Source organism: Trachurus trachurus, assembly GCF_905171665.1.
Source record: "Trachurus trachurus genome assembly, chromosome: 5".
In the NCBI taxonomy this organism is placed as follows: Eukaryota; Metazoa; Chordata; class Actinopteri; order Carangiformes; family Carangidae; genus Trachurus; species Trachurus trachurus.
In genome coordinates, this window is record NC_139896.1 from 2,767,599 (window position 1) to 2,792,669 (window position 25,071).

The 25,071-nt window shown below is 39.0% G+C and overlaps 2 protein-coding genes across 4 annotated transcripts; one reads left to right on the forward strand and one right to left on the reverse strand.

The window, feature by feature from the left end:
• Nucleotides 1–851: 851 nt before the first annotated feature.
• atf1 (activating transcription factor 1) lies at nucleotides 852–12,695 on the forward strand. Of its 2 annotated transcripts, XM_083972405.1 has the most exons (8): nucleotides 852–1,832; nucleotides 3,428–3,531; nucleotides 4,475–4,597; nucleotides 4,710–4,807; nucleotides 5,397–5,518; nucleotides 7,529–7,711; nucleotides 9,494–9,647; nucleotides 11,572–12,695. In XM_083972405.1, exons 2-8 carry the CDS (start codon nucleotides 3,433–3,435, stop codon nucleotides 11,714–11,716), a joined length of 924 nt encoding a protein of 307 aa, XP_083828531.1. In that variant the 5' UTR covers nucleotides 852–1,832; nucleotides 3,428–3,432; the 3' UTR covers nucleotides 11,717–12,695. The 2 variants fall into 2 exon arrangements, with proteins under 2 accessions (XP_083828531.1, XP_083828532.1); XM_083972406.1 differs by lacking the exon at nucleotides 3,428–3,531 and having other exon boundaries at nucleotides 856–1,832.
• Nucleotides 12,696–13,262: 567 nt separating this feature from the next.
• LOC310986477 (thiol S-methyltransferase TMT1B-like) lies at nucleotides 13,263–24,720 on the reverse strand (the record flags this gene model as incomplete). Of its 2 annotated transcripts, XM_083972408.1 has the most annotated exons (3): nucleotides 13,263–13,613; nucleotides 23,034–23,306; nucleotides 24,493–24,720. In XM_083972408.1, the coding sequence occupies 3 exons, from the start codon at nucleotides 24,718–24,720 to the stop codon at nucleotides 13,377–13,379; spliced, it is 738 nt and encodes a 245-aa protein (XP_083828534.1). In that variant the 3' UTR covers nucleotides 13,263–13,376. The 2 variants fall into 2 exon arrangements, 1 of the variants encoding a protein (XP_083828534.1); XR_014595409.1 differs by lacking the exons at nucleotides 23,034–23,306; nucleotides 24,493–24,720 and adding an exon at nucleotides 15,459–15,564 and having other exon boundaries at nucleotides 13,474–13,613.
• Between the last annotated feature and the right edge of the window lie 351 nt (nucleotides 24,721–25,071).

Genomic DNA, 25,071 nt, shown 5'->3' on the forward strand with positions numbered 1-25,071 from the left:
ACACCTATGCAATCCCAAAGACGGTGCAATTTAATTTCATAGCTTGCACAGTCTGGTTAAATATACATGCTTATACATTTTGTAATAACAAAGAACAGAGAACTGATGCTTAACCAGTAGTGTACTTAAGACTGTATTCATCTCTCTTGAGTTGTTCTATTCAATATTTTGTGTATTGCACTCTTGATATGTTGTATATTAATTATTTGGTTAAAAAAATCTAAATTGCTCCATTAGGGTGTGATCCACTGATGAATCTTTAATGCTAGAGAGGTGTTTTAACTGGTATAGTTAAGAAAACCAAGGTGGTACACCCCTTCCCACTTTTGTCACTTATTTTCTATTTTGGTTTGTTGTACTTTGTTTTATACTTTATGTAAAAGTAATACATAATAAACAAAACATTTAATCATTTTAGGTGTCTGGGTCTGTTCATGTGTTAATAATAATAATAATAAAGATTATTGCCACTATGGGGAATTCAAAGTTACATCAAAAGTAGTTTTTTAATGATACAGTAAAATAATAAATCAGTCACATTTATTCAACATTGTTCGGGGACAGATTCATGTGTTGAAAAGACCTAACATTTGGTAAAAAATTAGGATTAAATTAAAAAAAAAAGATCTTAAAACTTATGTGATGTATATTTCCTTTTCAAGTCTTCGACTTTTTCATGTCTTCAATTTAATTTTCAAACTGAATAGAAATGATTGAAAACTAAGGGGCAGCTTTGAGCGTTAGTACACTGCATAATGCTTATAGTATCAAAAATAAAAGTACTGAGACAAGATAAGATGAGACTTTTTATTGATCCCACTTATGAGGAATTTACTTGTTACAGTAGCAGAAGTAAAAAACTAAATCTAATGTAAAAAAAAAAAATAGAAATTCTATACAGTTTTGTACCAATTATTTCAGAAGAATATAGAAAAATCAGAAATGTTTTATTGCCAAGAGCAGTCAAGGTAACTACAGCACAAAAAGTAGTAAAAAAGTAGCAATAAAATAAGAATGAAAAAAAGTTATAATCAATTTAAAAACATATTGTGGTGCAAAACATACCCATATAGCCTACTATGTACAATTTTGGATTCAAACACAATAGAATAAAATAGAACAGACTAAAGATTGATACAGAATACAGTTAAATTGTTGTGCAAATTATTAGTGTTGCTTGCACACAGGCTGAAAAATATTGCAGTGTGGAGGGTGTGTGTGTAATGTAATAAATGTAGAGTTGGTATGATAACTGTCTATGCAGTATATAGCCTCTATTGGTGTTATGCTGGATTAAAATATTCTTAGAACCAATGCATGGTTGCATATTTACATTGCATATCGCACTGGTCTGTGCAAAGCTAATTTTATGCACGTTTTAGGGTATGATAACAACATGGTTCCTGTGTAAACTTCTGTAAAGACTGAGGTAGATATGGCGGAGTAAAACGTGCATTATCTCACAGTAAAAGCGTAAAATGAAAGCAGAAGTGAAGTAGTTTCGGTTGTAGGGAAGTATCAAATCCAAACAGTGTCGGGCTGAGTGTGTATCGGTGTGTATCCACCAGTTGCTCGAGCTCTGTGTGTTCTTCACCAATCACAAAGCCTGGAGAAACTATTACATAATGCGGCTTTGCGAACAGCGCCGCCCATTTCCTTTGGGAAAAAAGTGGTCAGCTATTTTTTTTTTTAGCTGACATCTTTGTATTTTTAGCTGTTAGCAGTCGCTGCTAAGTAACTTTTCCCGAGGTATTTTCTTGTGTCAAAGTATACGCGCGAGTTGAACGAAGCCCACGCCGTGAACGAGAGCAGGTCCGCGGCTTTTGAAAAAGGTAAATTTTGGGGTCAGTTCGGTGCCTCGGCTCGGCTGGCTTCTTTCTGCTGCGCTGCGCTGTGGCGGTAATGGCGGCGGCTGTTGCTTCGTCAACTCCTCGCCGTTATACGAAGAGGGGAAGGTGTAGTTAGCTTAATGGCTCCCCGTATCGCTGACGTCTATTGACGCGGTAACTTGCGTGCCAGTGACAGAGTTACACATATTTGCTCATTGAGACAAAAGCTCATCCATCCATCCCCCCCTGGGCATCGGAGTGGCGAAACTTACCGCGTTTGCAGCTTCGAAAAGCGGTTGTTGTGAACGGTTTAAACTGGTTTTTTAACGTCCGTTTAACTGAACGTTAGCAACCGTTAACTAGCAACGGACGGTTACATTCGCGAGCTCGGACGTTCTATGTGTGTTAGCAGCACTCATCATGAGACAACTTTTACATTTCTACTCTGGACGTTTTTTCCACGGAAGGAGTCGATTAAATGTTAAATAATAAATGAAAAGACGTTAATAATAATAGCAGCGGACTGTGGGGCCTAACTTAGCTATGTTCCGTAACTCCATGTTATCGTTAGTTGGATTGGCTAACACCGATTCAAACCAAAAAGGAAGTGGAGTTTAGTTCAGCTTCACAATCACATGTTTAACTTTTCTTTCTTTTTTTAAACAAAGCACTGGTTATCTAAAACACGAAACTGTGATTTGAAACCGCTCTGATCTGCCCCACTCTGGTTGTGTAGAGTAACGTTAATATTTATTTATGTTTTAAACAAAATAGTCTATGAACAAGCTGGCAGGCCACAATGGGAATAAAGTTGTCAGAGCACAACACGGGCGGAGTTGCACGTATTTTGCTCATTGAGACAGAAGCCCATCCATCCATCCATCCATCCATCCATCTATCCATCCATCCATCCATTCCCCCGGGCATCGGATGGGGCGAAACTTACCGCGTTTGTAGCTTCGAAAAGCGGTTGTTGTGAACGGTTTAAACTGGTTTTAACGTCCGTTTAACTGAACGTTAGCAACCGTTCACTAGCAACGGCAACTAGCAACATTCGAACGTTCTATGTGTGTTAAGTTAGCACTCAACGAGACAACTTTTACGTTTGCTACTGTGGACGTTTTTGCAACGGAATGAGTCGATCAGTTGGTTTATATGTTGCAATTAAATGCTAAATAATAAATGAAAAGGCGTTAATAGCAGCAGCAGACTGTGGGGCCTAACTATGTTCTGCAACTACTTTTGGTATCGTTTGTTGGATTGGCTAACACACGATTCAAATAACCAAAAAGGAAGTGGAGTGTAGTTCAGCAGCTTCATGTAACTTAAATCACATGTATCGTTTAAAAACAAAGCACTGGGTATCAAATATGACACGCAAATGTGATATTAGTGTTTGTTGAGTAGGCTAATATTAGTTTTTGTTTGTTTGGTTGTTTTTTTTTAACAAAATAGTCCCAGAACAAGCAGACAGGCCACCCCACCACCGCTCCAGACAGTTGTTGTTGTTGTGTCAGACCACCAGAGAGCCATTGTAAAACCAGTTAATACTGATTTATTATTGTAAAACCAGTTAATACTGATTTATTTGTTCCCAGTTACTATGGAAGAAGTACAGCAGGGCAGCAATGGCACTGAGTCACAGACTGTCACCATTCCCACTACCATCACAGCCTCTCAGTTCTCACAGATAGCCCAACAGGTAACCTAAAAAAACAACAACAAAGTAATCTGCAACCATGGCGTGTGCACAAAAGTCTAGAAATGTTATTTATAAGTTATTTTCAGTTTTATTTTTATTTATATACTGCAAGTTTGCAAAACTCCTGTTGTCATATGGATTCAAACATCACATACATTCAAAAAGACTTCCACATATATAGCTCTTATCTTATTTACCTTAACCTGGAGAGGTTAGATAAGAATAACCTGAATTGAACCCTTATCTTTCAGACGTTGTATTGCACAATTATAGTATATAGAGTAATGTCTGCTGCTTCAATGAGGTCAACTAGGGAGAGAAAAAAAAAAGTAAACACAACTTTATCTACTGTATTAAAGGGCATATGAACTTGTGCTTAGTCATTGTGACAAAACACTTACTAGTGTTATCATTTTATCATACCAGACCAGTCCATCCAAATATAAAAAAAAAAAAAAGTAGAGTCTTTCTTGTGATATCTGGTCCTACAGAGTTTTTGGCTTTATGTGATGTTCATATTGGAAAAAATAAAGTGATAATCCACTACACAGGCAGAGAAGTGGGTTATGTTTCTCATGTAAACACAGGGAATGTAGTGGAGACTGAGGCCTGTAGATTTTCCAAAGTAACTGGGGCATCGTCCTGTTGGATTAAAAAAAAAAAAAAAAAAAAAGTTTTCTGAGGAGCAAAAGCAAAATTGTATTGACTCTTATTGTATTGAAGTGGTGGCAACAGCATAAAACCAAAACCACTTCCATGTCTGGACACCACTGTGGGTAAAGGGAGGAAATCTGTTTTGCGCATTGGGTGAATTCAGCCACAAACCCAAAATGAAAAGTTTCACTGCCCAACATGCTTGTTGTACACTAAGAAAGCAATAATAATGACCTGACCTACACTGTGTATGAAATGGCGATTTTATTTTATTTTATTTTTCTTGTAGATGTCACTGGGTGGGTCGTCGGTCACTGTTGTACAACTGCCAGGGGGTCAGTTTCAGGTTCAGGGAGTGATCCAGTCTGCGCAGTCGTCAGTCATTCAGTCTCCTCAGGTGCAGACTGTACAGGTAAGAGACCAAACCAACCAACCAACCAATAGCTGCTGTCGATTCACCTGCTTATTATTGCCATTTTAACACTTTAATCACTCACTGTGAGTCCACCTTTCTTGCGTTTCAGGTCCAGGGTTCAGATAGTGACGATTCACAAGACTCGTCAGACAGCGGAGCAGGAACCCAAAAGACCAGGGAAATACTGGCGAGGCGGCCGTCATACAGGTAAAAAAAAAACATAATCAACATGAACAATAGGGGTGGGAATCTTTTACTATCTCATGATTAGAATTTATTCTGATTTTTGGGGCTAGGATTCGATTCAAAATGGATTTTCGATTCAAAACGATTAGATTCCTAATGATTTCTGCTTCAGTCTGTCGGTGTTAAAGGATCCTCATGATCTACTCCAGTCTGCTTTACAAGACAGAATGACTAAAGTGTCTTTTTCACATTTATTGCATTTTAAACATTTATCCATGCTTAGATGGAATTGTTGAAACTGTTGCATAAAAGCAATATCACATATTGCTTAAGTAACAAAATTAAAAGTGCCTCTTTATTAAATAAGTAGTGCAGTTAAACATGCTGCCTTTTAAATTCTAAGGAAATGGAGGCCGACAGCCAGTAGATTTGTTTCATTTTATTATTTTTTTTAAATCGATTTTGGGACATTTTATATCGATTCTGAATCGTATTAAATGAGAATTGTGATTCTTATGTGAATCGATTTTTTTGGCACACAACAAACACTGTTAGTGTTTGATGATGAATGGTATTTCAATGAACCTTCCTTCGTCTTCTCACTTTGCAGAAAGATCCTAAATGACCTGTCAGCGGAGGAAGTGTCACACATTGAGGGAAAGATCAGCCCAGTGACCACAGGATGTGTTACAGTACCCAGCACAGTCTACCAGACCAGCACCGGCCAATACAGTACGACCTTCTACATACTCCCTCCCTTTATGAAAAGAGTGTTTGTTTTTCCATGCTCTGTGCACCACGTAATTAATTTAAAAAAGGCAAGTTTTGGATTTCCGCGTCCTGGAAAATCTGGAAAACCTGGAAAATGGTTGACCAATTTTTCAATTATGAAAAAAAAAGGAAAAAAAAGTCAAATGTCCTAGAAAAGCCTAAGTTGTCAAGGAAAATTATTGATCACATTATGACATCAGCTACCAGAGCTCTATTGGACTTTTTCAGACCCTGCTAAGGATTTCGTTTCCAAAAAAAAAAACATATTTGTGCTGTTCTATGATAAACTTTTCATAATTTCTTAGCATTTAAGAGATTATTTCATACATCAGAGCCATAGACTGCACATCTTTAAATCAGAATGAGAGAGAGGAATAAACATAGAAACAAACTGATTAAATTTACAAAATAAGGTACCATTGTCAAAAAGAAAACTTCTCCAAAGCTTGAAAATGTCCTGGAAAAGTCCTGGAAAACGATTTCAAGAGAAAAGTGGGAACCCTGATTTAAAGTGAAAGGAAATCTGTCATAATTATCGGGTTTCTTACAAGAATGAATAATGAGATGTGTCCATTTTCAAAAACAAAAAGTTTGCTAAAAGAAAAATCAATTTCTATCCATCAATCCGTGGAAATACTATGTGTTCACAGCTTTCATGACCAACTGAAGCTGTCGGTGATGTAATTTCCACTCAAATTCTAGCGCTCTAGACATAATGTAGATCACATAGAGCAAAAATACAAGCTATGAAATAATGAAATTCAAAACCTTAATCTCAACCTACTTTATAACTATAAATCATGGCTCTTACAATTATAACTGTTATGATTACACAACATATAGTTTTGTGTCACTTTTGCTATATTATTTGCTTAAAGGGAATACTTCACGCATCGATAATTCAACAATTTTCTACTCGCCGTCATGCCAAGGAAGGGTCTGGAGAACTTTCAGAGTCACCAAAACTCTTTAGGAGTTGCAGGGGGGTCCGGCTGGTGACGGGTTTTCATATAATGGCGGCGGATAGATTTCACTTCTGAATGGTCCAAAACACACACTATGAAACATCCAGATACCTCCATACTGCTCATCTGTACTGACCCAAGTGTCCTGAAGCCAAGACATGGAAAAGTTGTTGGGAAAAAATTAATGTGATTTTATCCTTGTTGTAGCAGCAGCTCCCAGTGGCTCTGTTGATGTTTGTGCACATGCGCGAGATTTGCTGCCAGATGTTCGTTCGTCGTTGTAAACCATTGGATGTTTGATGTAAACACAGAAGAACATCTCACAGCAAATCTCGTGCAGCCACTGGGAGCTGCTGCTACAACAAGGATAAAAACAAAGATCACATTAATGTTTTCCCAACAACTTTTCCATGTGGCGGCTTCAGGACACTTGGGTCAGTACAGACGAGCAGTATGGAGGTATCTGGATGTTTCATAGTGTGTGTTTTGGACCATTCAAAAGTGAACTCTATCCACCGCCATTATATGAAAACCCGTCACCAGCCGGATCCCCCCTGGAACTCCTAAAGAGTTTTGATGACTCCAAACCTTTCCTTTAGTTTAGTTTAGTATGTTTATTTCGGTCTCATAAAAACAAATACAGTAGACAAATATAAAGGTATAAATACAAAACAAAATAAATCAGAACAAAAACACAACAAGCAAATCAATTTACTTTGACCGAAAAGGTGTAGGCTGAAGCATCAGCTTATTTTGCCTACCCTTCTTAAATTAACATTTTTCGTTCACTCAATTTAAAACATTTTTTACCTTGGCATGACAGTGACGAGTAGATGATTGGTGAATTATTGATTTTGGGTGAAGTATCCCTTTAAAGTGTCCATTAATATTCTCAGAAACAGTCCTTTTGAATTGTATCTCTGAAAAGTGATTATGACTTGTGCTTTTTCTCTACGCTGCTCTCTCTCTCTCTCTCTCTCTCTCTCTGTGTGGTTTAATTTTCTAGTTACCATAGCTGCAAATGGCACGATCCAGCTGGCGACTCCCGGGTCCGACGGCCTTCAGGGTCTGCAGGCCGTCACCATGGCGAACTCCGGCGGCGCCCAGCAAAGCCACACCATCCTGCAGTACGCCCAGACACCTGACGGCCAGCAGATACTGGTGCCTAGCAACCAGGTCGTTGTACAAGGTACAAAGCAAAACGTGGCATAGTCGATGAGCTTCATCTTAGTTTTTTAAAAGATAGTTTTATAAGTTTATGTTGTTGGTTTGTAAGAGGAGCTGAGCAGACACATAAAAGTTGCTTTGTAATTAATTAATCGAAATTAATCGCATATAAATATTTGACCTGAGAACAGTGAGAAGCAATTTTTTTCACATGGATTTTAGTATACCATTGAATAATGACTGAATACATAAGCTTAAGTAACAAAACATTGTTTATTTTTTTTCAAGGTGGTACTTAACCAAGACCAACCGACTAGGGATGCAAATTATCGATTAATCGTTAGTTGATGGACCTTATCGATCGAATAGCGATTAAATGATATGCGGCGATTTTCCTGAGAACCTAAATTTAAGGGGAAAATTTAAGCTGAACATTCCTTATACAGGACTCTACACTATTATTTGTTAGTTTATTTTTAGAGCACAGCACAATGAAAAATGTTTAAGTATGTAACACATTATTTGGTAAATGCTCTTTCCTGCCACTACACTATGATGATTACTGTATTTAACTACTTAAATCACAGAAGCATAAACTGATTGGTTGAACTCAGCCTGATGTAAACATTAAAGCAGAAGTAAGTGGTCCGGTCGTTTTCGCTAATGCTGCGTTCCAGGCAGGCTTTTGAAACCGTAAATTACAGCTTCACGTCACGACTTACGACTTTGTAGCGTTCCAGGCAACCCACTCGTGTTTTTCCGACCTGTTTTACCTGTGAAAGTCACTATAACGGCCACTCGTAACTTCTGACCCGTGAACTCGTACCAGATCGAACTGGTACCACTTCACAGGTCGGAAAAACACGAGTTACGAGTTGCCTTGAACGCACCATAACGTCTTGTCAGCCGATGGAGTTAGCAGCCCCCGCCCTCGTCATGGATCTATTGGTCCTCGTCCCTACGTCACCACATTCAGGCGCATCCCTTGGCTGCACACACAGAGAGGACCGCCCCTTTATGCCGTTCTCTCTCCTCATTGGATAAAACTTGTAGGATACAAGAAAAGTTTTCTCCTCGGCTCAGAGCAGAGCAGAGTGACTGACAGACCCGTGTTTCAGACCAAACACTCTATGTAAGTGATTGCTGTCGGAAGATATAACTATTTAAGACTTATATTAACACAAAAATATCGCTTACTTCTGCTTTAAAGGGACAACGAGGAGTTTCTATTCGGTTATAAAAAAGTCTCACGTTAATGTGGATGAATCTCCGCTACCCACACTTGTTAATGGGCCCATTTTCGATAAATACATCGTTCTGTCTCTATCGTTATTTTGTTATTATTAGTGGTGGCGGAAGTGCTGGTCGAGCCGACCAGCGTTTCCTTCGTTGCGAATCATGAGAATAACGCAGCCGCATCGCCGTTTATGGTCGGAACTACGGTGGTATGTGATCCTCTTTGAACCTCTGACTTTAATTATTGATGAATGAAAACATGAGTCCGTCTTGCGCCCGGTCAAAGAAATGTACGGTGCGCGCGGAGGCTCATAAATGTAGTGTGAAAACGCTTCGCTTTTCCAAAACTCCTCGTTGTCCCTTTAAACAGTAGCATAAACTGATTTGTTGAACTTAGCCTGATGTAAACATTAATAAAACTCCATGTTGTCCCTGTGTGATGTTCAGGGACAGGTCAATCAGGTTAATCAGGACAGTCTGAAGACAGACAGACTCTGAGGTTGAAGTTTATAATAATGAAAAGAGGAAAATAGTTTTTGCTAATGAATTGATGTATTGTTTCTTTCAGGTGCAGGAGGTGAAGTACAGACATACCAGATTCGTGCAGCGCCCACGTCCAGCTCGCTGCCTCAGACCGTAGTCATGACCTCTCCTGTGGGACTGTCTCAAGGCAAATCTGACGACCCAACAATGAAGAGAGAAATCAGGCTCGCAAAGAACAGGTAGGTGCATGTGCTGGAAATTAGTAGATTAGAATAAATGCTTTAGAGAAAAGTTGTATTGTTGATTACATAGTTTAAATCCAAATATAGCAGCACACCGCTCCACCCTGGGCGTTGCCTCTGATTGGTCATTGACGGGTCATTAATCAGCTTCTGTAGAGTTGAACAATGCACAGTAGAAGTTAGTGTTGTAGTACTCGAGAATGGTCTTGGTCTCGAGACCGGTCTCGACTGCATTTTTACTCGGTCTTGTCTCGGTCTCGGTCGAGCTGGTCTCGGGATTTTTTGTCAAGACCAGCCGAGACCACAGCCGCTGTGATTTTTTTTTTAAACCGCAAGAACTTCCCGAATTAAAATGTAACAATACATTATTTTATTTTGAAAGTGTTTACGCTGCCACCTACGTGTCAGGGAGGAGATAAAGAGGGAGAAAGGAAGGCACCGGTTGTGGCCGAGGTGCCGTCAAAGTCATCAATCATTCAATTTTCTTATTCAACCCACACCAGGTGACGGTAAAAGTTTGACGTCGCCCCAGCCGCCAGCAAATGTAACTATATGTTACGGCGGAGCGTCTTTTCTTCCCAGTTAATTTAAGCTGTAGCTGCACACACACAAAGAGAGAGGGGGGAGAGAGAGAAAGAGAGATGGGGGGAGAGAGAGAAAGAGAGAGGGGGGGGGAGAGAGAGAGAGGGGGGGACTTAAATCATTTTAAGAAAAATGACAACAACAAAAAAATCATCTAGGCTACAGTATTTTTTTTTTCATCAGAGAATCACCTTTCAAGTGTTGTTCTTCATACATTGGTTCTTTTTACAGTCTATGGTTGTAACAGCATCATTGCTGCTTTTGAAAGCACCATGTAAAAAGGGTTGAGTACTTCTGCAGGCTGGTTGGCTTTACCAACAGTTTGAAATACATTTATTTTTCAATATGACAAATAGACTATAATTCTTCTGTTTGGTCTCGGTCTTGGACTTGGTCTCGCCCCTCCACGGTCTTGGTCTTGTCTTGGTCTCGGCCCCTGAAAGTCTTGGTCTTGTCTTGGTCTCGGTATACTCTGGTCTCGGCCTTGTCTTGGTCTCGGGTTAGGTGGTCTTGACTACAACACTAGTAGAAGTATTACACCAGAAAACAAACCAGAGATACATAATATAACTTGAAGTAGCCTATATATGTGACTTATTTCTTTCTTAAAAGGGATAGTGATACATTTTAGCAAATTGGCCCATTGCCTTAATCCTATATAATTTAGAAGTAGGCACGTTACCTTTAATTGTCAGTGCAAGCTACTTTTAGAACGGCGGAGCAGAGCCGTGAGCTGCTCAGAGCTACGCTACGGAGGCTCATTATGGGATTTCTTGGTTTCCCCTCATCAAACTCATCAAATACACAATCCAACAACTCCACAACGCTCTGGTGGACAAGTTGTGACCTGCACATTCACCATGCTATGAGATAATAACACAACGTTACCAGACAGAGTTGTTGTAGAGGGAAATACAGAGACTGCTTGATGAAAAACTGTCCCTGAAGGCAACGTGCATCAGCTGGTTTTGCATGAATTTCCCTCTAAAACAACTCTGTCTGGTAACGTTGTGTTATTATCTCATAGCGTGGTGAATGTGCAGGTCACAACTTGTCCACCAGAGCGTTGTGGAGTTGTTGGATTGTGTATTTGATGAGTTTGATGAGGGAAACCAAGAAATCCCATAATGAGCCTCCGTAGCGTAGCTCTGAGCAGCTCACGGCTCTGCTCCGCCGTTCTAAAAATAGCTTGCACCGACAATTAAAGGTAACGAACCTACTGCTATGACTATAGGGATTATGGCAATGGGCCAATTTGCCAAAATGTTGACCTATCCCTTTTATAATATAAACTCACTTCAGTCAGTCTAACTTTGCACTTTGTTCCTTCTCTTTCCAGAGAGGCGGCCCGAGAATGTCGACGGAAAAAAAAGGAATACGTAAAATGCCTGGAAAATCGTGTAGCTGTTCTCGAGAACCAAAACAAGACGCTGATCGAAGAACTGAAAACGTTAAAGGACCTTTATTGTGTGAAAACGGGATAACCCGCTCGAATACAGGTGGAGGACGGAGATGTAACGTGGCAGCAGCGGCGGCGGCGGAGCTCAGCCGTGTGGACATGTCGAGGTTTCTGGGAACACTTCATTTCAGGCTGAGATCCTCCGGTGTTTTTTTTTTTTTTTTACTATGTTTGATATAAAAGTGACTTATGATCGCAGTGAGAGATTTACTCAACTCAACAAATAAAACAAAAACAAAAAAAGAGAGAGAGAGAAATTGGCAGTTTTCCACCTGATGTTTTTTAAAAAGAAAAAAGAAATTTGCTAATGCTATAACATTTATAGTTGTGTACATTTTAATACAGGGAGGTTTGAAATTGTGAGATTTATCTTTGAGTCTCAGTTTCTAAATGTATCCCTTTTCTTTTCTCTCGTGTTTTTAAATATGTTGCTGTTGGGATGTTTTTTTGTTTTTTTTCCCCCTTCTTCTTCCCCAACAGCATCTGCAGGTTTTATGACTGTTTTAATGACTACACACACACACACACATACATACACATAATTCCTTTTTATTTTGTGAACCAGCAGTCCCTTCCTCCCCCCTTAATTTCTCCCATTACAATTGTCATTCCTTATTTTTGTGCAATGGAATATAAAGGGTAACAGAAAAGATGACATTGAGGGTGGTTTGTTCGGTTGTTTCTTTGGCAGTTACTTAGACAATCAGGGATTTAAAAAAAACAAAAAGCACAGTGTCCAGGTAATATTTATTAAGTACATCTTGGGAGGGGCGGGGAAGAAGAACAAACTGTGTATGAAATGTTGCTGATTCTGTAAGAAAATAAATATATTTTCACTCAACATGAAAAATGTTTTGTTCACTGTAACTGGGAACATATTAATCTGACACAGGAACATATATATAAGGCATGATTAAAAGGGATAGTTCAACATTTTGGCAGATTGGCCCATTGCCATAATCCCTATAGGCTTAGCAGTAGGTTCGTTACCTTTAATTGTCGGTGCAAGCTATTTTTAGAACGGTGGAGCAGAGCCGTGAGCTGCTCAGAGCTACGCTACGGAGGCTCATTATGGGATTTCTTGGTTTCCCTTCATCAAACTCGTCAAATACACAATCCAACAACTCCACAACGCTCTGGTGGACAAGTTGTGACCTGCACATTCACCACGCTATGAGATAATAACACAACGTTACCACACAGAGTTGTTTTAGAGGGAAATTCATGCAAAACCTCTGATGCGTGTTGCCTTCAGGGACAGTTTTTCATCAAGCAGTCTCTGTATTTCCCTCTAAAACAACTCTGTGTGGTAACGTGTTATTATCTCATAGCGTGGTGAATGTGCAGCTCACAACTTGTCCACCAGAGCGTTGTGGAGTTGTTGGATTGTGTATTTGATGAGTTTGATGAGGGAAACCAAGAAATCCCATAATGAGCCTCCGTAGCGTAGCTCTGAGCAGCTCACGGCTCTGCTCCGCCGCTCTAAAAATAGCTTGCACCAACAATTAAAGGTAACGAACCTACTCCTAAATTATATAGGATTATGGCAATGGGCCAATTTGCCAAAAATGTTGAACTATCCCTTTAAGCAGGAAGTACAATATATACATACCTCGTAATGGCTAAAGTTGTAGTGAAAATACAGTACACAGGATAAAATAAATGTACCATATTAATGCAGTTAGTCACTTAATGCAATATCCCATAATATGTGGTCTGATCATTAAAGTGACTTCTGGAGCCTCGATTTGTTTTAGGTGAAGTTCAGAAAAACCGGCGTCCTCCAGGTCTTTCCACGTCGCCCTGGTGACCATGCAGCCGTCTCCCAGGTAGAACCACAGAGGTTCAAACACGTGTTGACAGAAGTAGATCCAGGAGGACGGAGCTGAGACCACGTGCTCCAGGAAGTAGAAGGCTCCACCCTGGAACACACAGACACACTGAGACAGTTAAACCACATTACTGCATTTCATATCAAATCACCTTTAATTATCGGTGCATGTTGTTTTGAGATGGGCGGGGCAGAGACGTGAGCTGCTCAGTGAACACAATGGAGATGAACGGAAATTGTCCCGAAAAAAATTAAATAAGTCTATATTTCAAGCTTGTTTGTAGCGGAAGCTTGTAGTTTGTCCAAATTTGACGAACCGGGAAGAGGAGCTTCGAGAAGCTTCCGCTACAAACAAGCTTGAAATATAGACTTATTTAATTTTTTTCGGGACAATTTCGCATTTCGGGGCTTCAATACAAGACGGACATTACACACGAGCAGCATGGAGGTATTTGGATGTTTTTTGGTGTGTCTTTTTGTTACGAAGACAGTTGGTATCCATTTGCAACCGTCATATGGACATGCACTGCTACGCCGAGACCCCCTGTAACTCAGAGAAGCCACGGAGGACTCTGAAACTTCTCCCAGCCCTTAGTCCACATGAGGGGGAGTAGATAATGAGTGCAATTTGAATGTGGGGTGAACTATCCCTTTAAAGGTACCGAACCTACTGCTGTAGCAAATTTGCCAAAATGTTGAACTGTCCCTTTAATAATAATAGTACATTGTACCATGGGCTGTCATGACTGAAGTTGTGACCTGCACATTCATCACGCTATGAGATAATTATGCAACATTACGACACATGAAGCAAATACTCTGAACTACTTTCTCTTCTGAAATCCCTCCGCCCAGCAGCCGTGTCTGGAATGTAGTTCCGGCTGAATTTGCCTCTAAAACAACTCTGTCTGGTAACGTTGTGTTATTATCTCATAGCGTGGTGAATGTGCATATGCCATGTATGTACCGTGACATACTTAGTGTTTTTAATTTTGGCCCCTTGTCCCTATACTATACTATGTATAAACTTGTGTTTGATACTAAATAGTGCCGCCATGTATAAACGTACCTTGTTTTTAACTAAGATATTCAAATAATAGCTACACAGGTTCATATATTAATGTTTTTATATTAAACATGTGCAAGGCCACAGCGATTTATAAACACACCTTGATGACTGATATCAATGCCAATATCAGCAATGTCTGTTAATTGCATGATAATCATGCATACAAGCTATTTAAATTGGCTTTTTTTTATTCTAACGTAAAAAAAAGAAAAAAAAAAAAAAGAAGATATTTATATATAAAACAATATTTAAAAAAAAAAAGGTCTATTCCACCAATAATAATAGCTTAATGTAATCACTGTAAACCAAAATGCATTCTTCATCATATCAGACTGGGATCATCTCCACACATTATAAATTAAAGGTTAAGTTAAGGTAACTTATTTGTCCTGTAGGGGAAATTTGTTTTGGCATACATGATACATAAAATCAGTCTGCTCAGTGCTTGTGCAATAAAATGACATACCAAGACATCATAAAAGACGATTAGAGCGTATATAGAGTAATAAATAGAAATAAAAGGACAACACTTACTAAAACCATGTTAAAAACATCATAAAAGAAAAACTTACTATAATACTAAGATCATAAAGCACCATGTCTTGTCTACTTTCTAAAGAAGGACAATCATTTCTGTAATATGACAACTGTAGTGGGACTGATCTGGTATCTTGTTTCATTTTGGAGGACAGCTCATCGTCTCAACCAGGCCAGGGGAAGTAAAGGGAAAGGGTTTAATTTTTTACTTTGGCTTCAGGTCATAAGTAACCAAATCCAACCAGTTTAGGCTTTAACAAGACAGTGAGGAAATCAGATCCCCACTTAAGTCCCCACTGTCCAAAATCTGTATTGTCCCCCCACACTCACGTGTTTGCCCATGTGCCAGCGTTGACAACCAGCCATTCAGAAATCCTCAGAGCCTCCGACGGCCCAGTTCACCGCCTGTCAGTTTGTTTTTAGGGACCGGCTGAAGGATTTTGTGCAGCTGAACATTGCAAACTCAACCAGGGTGGGTCCGGCCTTATCTTGTGGCCCTTATTTGTTAAAGGGCCATGTGCCAAAATAAAGTTAAGTCACATAATCCATGTATTTTTTTTTAAATAGACATGTCCAGTCAAAGTCAGACTCAGAGTGCTTTAGCTCTGGCTCTGTGCTGTATGGACACGCTGCATGCTTTGGGAATTGACTTTATAATTAGAAAACACGCCAAACGCTCTATTGCACAATGTTGGAAGAATGTTGGCTGCCCCTCTTTTGACCACTGGTTGAATCAAGTTTGGCCTCTGTATTGAGAAACTGACCTATATTGCTAGAAAGCAGGATTCTGAATTTCATAACGTTTTGGAAGATGTTTCTGGAACTGAGAAAATGTTTCATTTCACTGTGGGGAATGTACGCTGTAACATACACGAAGAATACTGTTTCATTCATCCATTTATTTATTGTATTGTTTAGTTTTTTTGTCCTTTTAAATATCATTAATTTTTATCAATACGAATTTCATTACTGCCATGTGTTCAAGATGTTCAATGTGTTGGATGTTAATGTATAAATACAAAAACCAATATGTTTCACTAGGAGCACAATGACCCCTAACTTATTTTTTTAGGAGTGCAAACAGAGACTTTAGGGTCACAAATCAACTTGCAAAGCAAATATTCACATTTCCTTTTCATTCATGATCCTCATATACAATGGCCTGTCACCTGTTATGACAGATTCCAGATTCTTTGAGTGTTTAAAAAACAAAACAAAACAAAAAACAGCAAATTTACTGGTTGCACATGTGCAAGTAGATGAAAAATTTACAGGCACCGTCTAAAAGAAAGAAACGAAGAAAGAAAACAGCAGTAGAAATTGATGTTGCATTCAGGTGGAAATGGGCAGACGTTGTGGTATATTGATGTGTGGATGAAAAGAAGGGATCACCGCCGACACGTCTTTTCTTGCATTCAAAAAGAGTTTATTACAAGACGAAGAACAGTGTACAAAAATGCCGAATCGTGGAGCATCTCTGGTGCCAAAATGAGATCTCTCTCTCTCTTGGCCTAAAGCTCTATAACCTTATATACGTTTTCTAAAACTCCACCTTCTCCCACAGAAGGATATAACTGACCAGGATGGTCAGACAAAGACAGGATCTAAAAACAGAATCTAACCTATGCTTTCTGACATTTAACCTCTTGACCAGGCTAACTTAAGAATAGATGAAGTGTCAAGTATCCCCCAAAAACCATGACCCACAGAGATGGGTAGATGACAAGAAACACATTTCTCAGGGTACATTCCACACTACTACTAGACACCTAATCTAAACATCTTGCTGTAAATGTTTGCATGTGCCTTTTATCTTGTAACATCTGAATTTATTCATATTTATTCCATTTAACTGTAAACTGTTACTTATCACAAATGAAGTTCCTATCCAAATGGTGACTTACTTCTGACATATCCCTTAACTTTTAGGCTAAGAAAACACCCTGAAAAACACAAGATAATTCAAGATATTAAAGCAAAAAAGCTCAGGTGGAAAATACACTACATATTTCCCCCCTTCGAGGCTCGTAGAGTCTCGAAAAATGAAAACAGCACTGTCATGTTTACTAGTATGAAATAACAGCATAACGTTTAACAATACAGCAAATTTGGAGTGTCATCTGGAGTATGAGAGTGAAAACCTGTCAGGCAGCCATCTTTCTTAAAAATCCCTCATTCAATCAAGACAGGAAATTCTCTCACGGTCCCTTTACCTTCGGCAACCACATATTAGCACTCCAAACCAATTAGAAAAGAGTTACTAAGACTTTTACATAAAATAACCTAAGCAGATACATATGGATACCTCAGAGAAATAAAATCAAAACAACATCCAATTTCAGGCTGGTCAACCCATCGGACCTTCCATCGGACCTATCCCTGCCTTACTTTAATCTCCCTAAACGTCATAAAAAGAAAAGAAAACATCTGAGGCTCCAATATATCCACATACTAACATGGACAATGACAAACTTTCATACATGAAAACATAAAATCACATTATCAAGACACTGCAGCTCCTTCGCAGCGTCCGGTTCCCACTGTAGACTTCATTAGTTCACGTTCAGTCCATTCTTCATTGTCCACAATCAGATGCATCTTTTCAGGAACTCAGGGTCCCTGAAGAATCACTCTTATGGTTGTCTTCCTCCAATACCATCCTAAGAGGACAGATGAAAAAACACAGCAGTATCTTTTGCGACAAACAACAGTTACTCATTAAAACATCAAACGCACATAAACACATTACACTTATATCTCTTTTGTTACTAAATCAATTTTGCAATTTTATTCACAAACTCTCATCCTGATTGTCCTCACCTACATATGACTTCTCTAGAGAAAAACTTGGCAAAAACCTTGCAAAAAATTTGACAAAACTTGGCGAACTTGGCAAGTGACTGAGTGAGCATTCACCTGATTATAACCCAATCAATCTATTTAAGCAGATAAAATCCATACTCCTTCATAACCTCCCCCCTTGCAACATGGGCCAACCCATGTGCCTCTGCCTCTACACCCTCTACACCCTCTACACTTACGATTGTGTCCCTGCCCACCCCAGCAATACCATCATAAAGTTTGCAGACAACACAACCGTGGTTGGCACTCTCCCCACTCTGAATGAACTGTATAGCTCCCGATGCCTCACAAAGGCAAAGAAAATCCAACACACCCTGGCCACTGTCGGTTTGAGCTACTCCCCTCCGGCAGGAGATACAGGACAATTAAAGCCACCACAAACAGATTTAAGAACAGTTTTTACCCCAAAGCAGTGACTGCACTTAACACTGAGTAATGATGAGTGGTCAATGTGTGTTTTTTGCTTTTTTAAAAATGTTTTTTTATGAAATTTTGCACTGCAGGAGATGCACTTTTAATTTCGTTGTTGTGGAAATGACAATGACAATAAACGTATCTATCTATCTATCTATCTATCTATCTATCTATCTATCTATCTATCTATCTATCTATCTATCTATCTATCTATCTATCTATCTATCTATCTATCTATCTATCTATCTATCTATCTATCTCTTGAATCGTCGGACCTAAGACGTCTGAGGGCGTTATTATCAATCCTTCGTGATGCATGTTTTCTGGACATCCCTAAAATCTTGGCCCCAGACCCCTAAAAGGATTCACCAGTCTCCGGAATGTCATTGGTTGACCTCTAAAGCCCCATCTTGGGGCTCCTCTGCAATTTGCTCTGAAATTTCTTCCTCCTATTTTGTTACACCCATGGGCAAAATGTCCAACCAATCCACAGATACAACACACTTCAGGAGCTTGTTGAAAATTTGGATTGAAATTACCTCTTCCTCTACCGAAAGTTCCTCGACCTCTTCCTCTCCATATTGGCTGCTGTGGACCAAATGTCGGCTGTGAGCTATAAATATCAGGAACCATTGATAAAGGATGTGGTACTTGACACTGGAACTGATTTGATTGTAGTTGTAGCTGTGGCTGTGGCATGAACTGATTTGTCTCAGGCTGGTTCTGCATAACTACTGCCTGGTTCTTCTCCTTCTTGTTATCCACCAATTGACTTTGATTAAGCTTTTTGAGCATCTCCTGGTCTTGCTCCCTCCTGATTTCTCTATATAGCTCTACTTGGCGCTCTATATGATCTGTATAAACACTCGTTACCATGCTTCCAAGACCCTCTACTTCTGCCAGTATACTCCTCACTGGTAAGGGTAAACCCTGCTGTATCTTCGTTCGCAGGACCAATTGCTCCATCGGACTCTCCTCTGGATCATTTCCTGTAGCATCTCTCCATACCTGATGGGCTCTTGACACATAAGATCTCGGACTTTCTTCTTGTCCCAATGGTTCAACATGAATATTATCAGGATGCACATCTGTTGGAAACGTATCTCTTAACGCTCTATACAGTCGACCTCTATTTGCTGCAAACAGCTCTGAATCATGCACAGTAGACCCCACATATCGATTATATCCAGCTTTCTGTAGAATCTCTTCCATGGCTGGAACCCCAATAATGTTGACCAGAAGTCTCTTAAAGTCTCCCATGGTAGGCTTTGTTCCCACCATGATTTCTTCCAACTTTAAAATCCAAGGATGTGCTCCATCTTGAAGAATGGGTAATTGCTCAAGGATATCTGACATAACGGTATCATCCCAAGGTTTATACACCGGATTCTGTCCTCCGATAACCACCGGATAGATTTCATCAGACTCATCTTCGTTCCCTGGTGATTTTTGAGAGAAGATTTTTAATAACTTTTTCTTTTGAATTTGCAAGTTCTTTAACTGTTCCTCTAATAATCTCCGGCCTTTTGGTGTGGTGTATTGGTCCAAATATTCAAGGCATTGATCTATACTTTTATCGATCCTACTTAAGGTTTGTCGTTTCTCTTCTTCTTCCCTGGAAACAGGATTTTTCTTGGCATGCTTTCTTGAAGGACTCTCATTATCCATCTTTGCCCCTCTTTTTCAAGCAACTGGAAAATTCCAAGCTCTGTTTGTCACTTCTCTTTATATATATATATATATATATTTTTTTTTTTACCAGTTTTATTTATTTTATTTTTTATTTACTTTTATTATTTTATTTTTTCGATCACCATAAATATGGACACCAGCAACTTTATTGTTTAAATGATATCTCTATTGAGGGTTTCTTCCACTGACCATGGTTAGTCAATTTCAGAGCAATGCTTATTAATTAAAGATTATTCTTCTACACTACTTCAACAGGAGTAATCACTTTCTGATTTTATAATGTATATCTTTAACACTGTAATGGCTCTTTTTGTTCTCATATAAAGAAAAATCACAATGCCACAAGTTAACACTCAACACACAATTTATCGAATTACAAGAAAAAGTGTCCCAAACTCATCTTCAAGGAGAATAAACCCTACTCCTAACAGTTATAGCCCTTAACAGTATTTAAACCAAATGCTAATATTCCATTGATTGATTGATTGATCAGTCCGTTGCCAAGTCTTCCTTCTAAATTACTACATCATATAATTTACGGTTTTAATCTATTAATCCAAATCAAAAAAATGTCTTACTACCAATCCTTTTAAATGTGTATCAACAACTATAACCAAATATATACACATTAATTTAAATGCATATATTATTTTTTTTTAAAGAGTTTGTGGATAAAATCAGACTGGCCTTGTCACTGGTTTCAGATGCATGTGCTGTCATCAGCAAGTCTCAATCCATGTGACGCTAGCCAGCTGTCCTCTGTCCAACTCTAGACACACTCCTTGAGCTCTGGTCTCCTCCTTGAACTCTCGCTCCGCAAAAAGAAAAGACAGACAAACAGTTTATTAGGTTACTAGATGCAATAAACACATCCCTACTGCAAGTCTTTCCTTTCTTTCAAAAAATTCTGTATTATAACTCTAGAATGTTACAATTTTTCATAAAAGATTCTCACTTTAATAAGTGTTTTCCCAAAATTAATCAGGCTTTATCAAAAATTCTCCACCACATAAAATCTCATATACTTTATGTTTTTATCAAAAGTCCTTTTCAGGCTTATTAAGACAAAATATCTTATACATTAATATTCATGAATATATTATTATTATTATTATTATTATTATTATTATTATTATTATTATTATTATTATTATTATTATTATTATGTCTCCTGTTCTCAAGTTATATTACCTCCTATACCTTATTCAACATAAAATCTATCACATTGGACACACACACAACAGACAACAGACACAGAACATTTGAATTTAAGTGATCACATATATCTCTTCTTAATATCTGCAGTTACTTTCTACTTTTTTAACTTCTTTTTAACTAGAAAACTATTTCCTATTTCACTGTTATCCTTTTCTTATTTCTTTTTTAGTTTCCTAGTTATTCAACTTTCCCTTTATTTTATCTTCTTTTATCTTCTCTTTATCATTTAAGCCTACTCTTTATTGTCCTCTTTTAATCCTTTTAAAGCCAATTTTCACATAGCGACCAAAAACACATGTCTTACTATTTTTTAACTGTAGGCCTATTTTACTTCAAGTTTCCTATTTCCTTAGTTCCCTATTCTCTTCTTTATCCTTAGTTCTCTATTTCCTTAATTCTCTATTACCCCCCTTTTTGCGTTTGGATAGTCTGCAAATTTAGATAAATGTAAAACGATAACCAACTTCTAATCAACAGAACAACAATCACCCACACTAGAATTCTTTAACGGTGTGACCCAACAGCAAACAGCAGCTCCTTTGAGCAAACCAGCGCACAATATTGTGAAAAACTCACACTTTTCAGAAGCCCAGGTCGATGCAGGAGCCGGCTGGTAAAGCTGAAGAAAAACGCTGAAGGGACCACAAACACGTCCAAGTTCGTGATGCCAAAAATGTGGTAAATTGATGTGTGGATGAATAGAAGTGATCACCGCCGACACGTCTTTTCTTGCATTCAAAAAGAGTTTATTACAAGAAGAAGAACAGTGTATAAAAATGCCGAATCGTGGAGCATCTTCTGGTGCCAAAAATTGAGATCTCTCTCTCTTGGCCTAAAGCTCTAACCTTATATACGTTTTCTAAAACTCCACCTTCTCCCACAGAAGGATATAACTGACCAGGATGGTCAGACAAAGACAGGATCTAAAAACAGAATCTAACCTATGCTTTCTGACATTTCACCTCTTGACCAGGCTAACTTAAGAATAGATAGTGTCAAGTATCCCCCAAAAACTATGACCCACAGAGATGGGTAGATGACAAGAAACACATTTCTCAGGGTACATTCCACACTACTGCTAGACACCTAATCTAAACATCTTGCTGTAAATGTATGCATGTGCCTTTTCTCTTGTAACATCTGAATTTATTCATATTTATTCCATTTAACTATAAACTGTTACTGAAAATGAAGTTCCTATCCAAATGGTGACTGACTTCTGACATATCCCTTAACGTTTAGGCTAAGAAAACACCATAAAAAACACAAGATAATTCAAGATAGCAACTGTCTTCGTAACAAAAAGACACACCAAAAAACATCCAAATACCTCCAAACTGCCCCGAAAAAAATTAAATAAGTCTATTTTATATGAAATATAGCTTTCATTTAAATTTTTTTGGGGACAATTTCGCATTTCGGGGCTTCAATACAAGACGGACATTACATACAAGCAGCATGGAGGTATTTGGATGTTTTTTGGTGTGTCTTTTTGTTACGAAGACAGTTGGTATCCATTTGCAACCGTTATATGGACATGCACTGCTACGCCGAGACCCCCTGTAACTCAGAGAAGCCACGGAGGACTCTGAAACTTCTCCCAGCCCTTAGTCCACATGAGGGGGAGGAGATAATGAGTGCAATTTCAATTTTGGGTGAACTATCCCTTTAAGCTTTAACAGCCCGTGAAGGCAGCACATCACCTGGACAGTCACTCACCGTCTTGAGGACCCGTCGTATCTCCTGCAGCACCTGCCTCACGTCCTGCACAGAGCAGAGCACCAGGGTGCAGACGACCACGTCCACGGACTCGTCCTCCACGTGCCTCTTCAGGTCCTCTCCACGCGCCACCACGAACGCATCGTACGTCAGGTGTGTGTTTGCGTCCATGCTCCTGCGCAGGAAGCTGTGGAAGTGCGGGTTGGGGTCGGTGCAGAGCACGGTGCAGCCGTCCGGGTAGAACTGGAAGTTGGCGCCGCTGCCACAGCCGACCTGAAATAAGATAAGATAAGATAATACTTTATTGTCAGATCACTCTGAAATTTGTCTTGCGTCCCATGACGTCCAAGGTTTCACACAAATAATAACATACCAAAAACATACATTTACAAAAAAGCATAAATGTTACCCTCAAGAGTCACATTTAAAGAAAAACACAAACTAGGGGAGACCGGGGACAGTTGCAACACTTTTTGCATTTGGCTCTCTTACTCAGAGACGGTTTGGATTAGACAAACCACATTTTTATACAATAAACTTACATTTGTCTGTTAATAGTCAACACAATTAATAGATGATTACAGAATCCACATTCTTCACAATTTGCATTTGAGTGTAAGGAGTCAGATGTTGCAACTGACCCCGGCCCGGGGATGGTTGCAACATGTTACAAATACTGTACATACAAATATATATTTCATGTCTAATAAAAGGATTATTATCAAAAATGTAAGTTCTATAGTGTTATTTATTCATCAGATGGCAATTACAGTATAGATTTGTCTAGATTAGGGGGCCTTATTATTACTTTCAGTGACATAGGATGAATGGAACAATTTGTGAGGGAATAACTTTTATATTGCCATTGTCATTTATTCTCTCATCATTTTAATATTAGCAATACAACAGTAAAAAAAAAAAAGTATGTTAAAATACTGTTTTGTGGTCTGTTTGCAACTGTCCCCGCCCAGTCAGCCATGATGAAACCCCATGTGCTAGCTAAACAAAATGCTCTTGATACATGCTAATCATCACCTTAAAGTTAACATGTCACTCCTTTAAACCATATACGTTTGAGCAGAATCACAAAAAGAGTGACAACAGTTTTAACAAAAACAAAGCTCAAGAAAAAAATACTTTCATACCTCAAAAACAGTTTTTTTGCAATAAAACCTGGAACATCTTTTGAATTCAACTGATTTTTCTCTACAAGTTGTGGAATCCAACTGAGCATGTGCAGTGTGAGTATCATCACTCTAGCTTGTTCCTGATTGGAGAAAAATGACATGTTGCAACCATCCCCTGTTGCTACTGTCCCCGGTCTCCCCTACTGTCTCTATTCATGTGTCCATTTTCTGGACACACAACTGTCTTTCTGACTCTCTGTGTAAAGCACTTTGTGACACTTGTCTGCCAAAGTGCTATACAAATAATAAACTAACTAAACTAACTAACTAACCTCCAGCAGCCGCAGAGTCCCGTCACTGGCCGCAAACCTGCACACGCTCCTGAACAGCTCCCTCTTCAGCTGGTGCATCTTGTGGTTGTAGGAGAAGGTGATGTTGTAGGCCAGCAGCGGGAACAGGCGCTTGTAGAGCCGCAGCAGGCCGGCGGCGTGCAGCAGCTGCAGGGGCAGAGCCACCGCACAGCAGAGCAGTCTGCACAGCTTCATGAGGACAGGCTTCATGTTGTTTTAAAACCTCAGAGTCTGAGAGAAGAGCTTTTAGTTTTACAGGCAGAGACTTTAGAAGATCAACAGATTACACTGTTAATACCTGAGCCGTGTGTGTGTGTGTGTGTGCAGACGTTTCACCACACGGAGGCGCTAATAGACATGTCTGATTTTTGAAAAACACTTTCAACAAATTACTCAACCAGTGTTTTTTTGTTACAGGGTTGAAGATTTAGACTCAAAGTAGCCATAAGACTATAATTAGCCAATGCAAGGAAGGAGCACCACATGACTATAACACTATTGTCTGTTTTAAAGAGTTTTAACTATCAAAAGGAGTTAAAAGGTTGATAAACAATTAAATAT